The sequence below is a fragment of the Nannochloropsis gaditana genome (assembly GCF_000240725.1).
Source record: "Nannochloropsis gaditana CCMP526 unplaced genomic scaffold scaffold747, whole genome shotgun sequence".
NCBI lineage: Eukaryota > Eustigmatophyceae > Eustigmatales > Monodopsidaceae > Microchloropsis > Microchloropsis gaditana.
The window spans coordinates 4113-5477 of NW_005803206.1; the positions used below are offsets into that span (position 1 = coordinate 4113).

The window sequence follows — 1365 nt, forward strand, 5'->3', positions numbered from 1 at the left end:
GACTACTGGACAGCAATTACCACGGGGCACGAGGCAGGGGGCAAAGGCAGGAAAGCGGAGGAAGGTGGAGGTCAAGGTGAGACGAGGAGACGCACCTTGATGACCCGGTGGAAAGCCGAGCCCTTGAAGGAGAGGAGCGCGCCCGTGGTCTGGCTCTGTCCTTTCTCGCCTGTGCACAAGGCTCTGAAATTTTCGGCGGTTTTCGGGACCGTATCCGCGAAGAGTTCCATCGAGATTCTCCCGGCCTTTTCCTCGCCGATCGTCACGTCCATGAAGACCTTGGGGTTGGGACCTTCGTGCGCCACCACGCCTTCCTTGTCCTCGTACATGGAGAGTTTATTCAAGAAACTGGCCGGGACGAAGGCAGACAGGAGAGGAGGGATAAGATAGGGTGCGGAGCCGTGCGACAGCCATGGGGTATACTATGACTCGTGGAGCGAGAAAAGGCGTGTCCTCTCGTTTCCCTTTTTCACCCACTTCTTTCACCCGTTCTCGCACCCCTCCTTCCTTCGTCCCTCCCTGTCAGCCCCGACGAGCTTCCGCGATATATCGCGGTCTTACATCTTACCCCTCCCTCCTGTCATCCGTCCCCCCCTCCCACGCCTCGCACGTACCCTCCAAAGGTAGCCTTCTCCTTGGCGAGCATGGCCTTCATTTTGTCTTTGATGGCTTGCAACTGAGAAAAAGAGAAGGGGAGGGCACCGGGTGGGGTGGGAGGGAAACAGGCAGGGGCGTGAGGGAGAGAAACACTAAGTCAAAACCTTTCAGAAGCGGCCTCGCCTCCCTCGACACTGTAACGGCCGTAAGGCTCCGCTTGCTCCCCTCCCTCATTTCCGCCCTCCCTCCTCCCTGCCCCTCCCTCAATCTCATTGGAAGTCTCGTCTCCTACCCTTCATCCCTCCCTCCTTCCCTCCCTCTTTCCCTACCTGCATTCGGATATCCTTGTTCTGAGGGTCGACCTTCGCCGCCCCCAATAAGTCTGCCTTGGCCTCCTCGAGCAGCCCAAGGTTCATGCGAGCCACGCCTACAAGGAAGAATGGAGGAAGGGAGGAAGAGAGGAAGGGAGAGAGGGGGGGAAGACACGAGGACGCAAGCAGGGCGGTCAGGGAAGAGGAAAATGGCACAATGAATGCTCCAGGTGGCACGGGGGCAGGGCGTTTACCTCGTCGGTAGAGAGCCTTCGCGTGCTCAGCTTCCTTCTTGAGGGCAAGTCCCGCTTCTTGCGCGGCTTCTGACCACATCTGGGTGTGTGGGAGGGGAACACGAGCGAGGAAGGGAGAGGGGGTGTGCATGTATTGAGAAAGGAGATGGTCTTCCCATTCCCCGTGGGGCCGGGTAGGACAAGCGAGAGGGGGGGGGGGGGGA

The 1365-nt window shown here is 59.3% G+C and overlaps 1 protein-coding gene across 1 annotated transcript; it reads right to left on the reverse strand.

Moving 5' to 3' along the window:
- Positions 1-71: 71 nt before the first annotated feature.
- Positions 72-329, reverse strand: NGA_0429300 (peptidyl-prolyl cis-trans isomerase-like protein; the record flags this gene model as incomplete). Its single annotated transcript, XM_005853770.1, has 1 exon — positions 72-329. The coding sequence occupies one exon, from the start codon at positions 327-329 to the stop codon at positions 72-74; it is 258 nt and encodes an 85-aa protein (XP_005853832.1).
- Between the last annotated feature and the right edge of the window lie 1036 nt (positions 330-1365).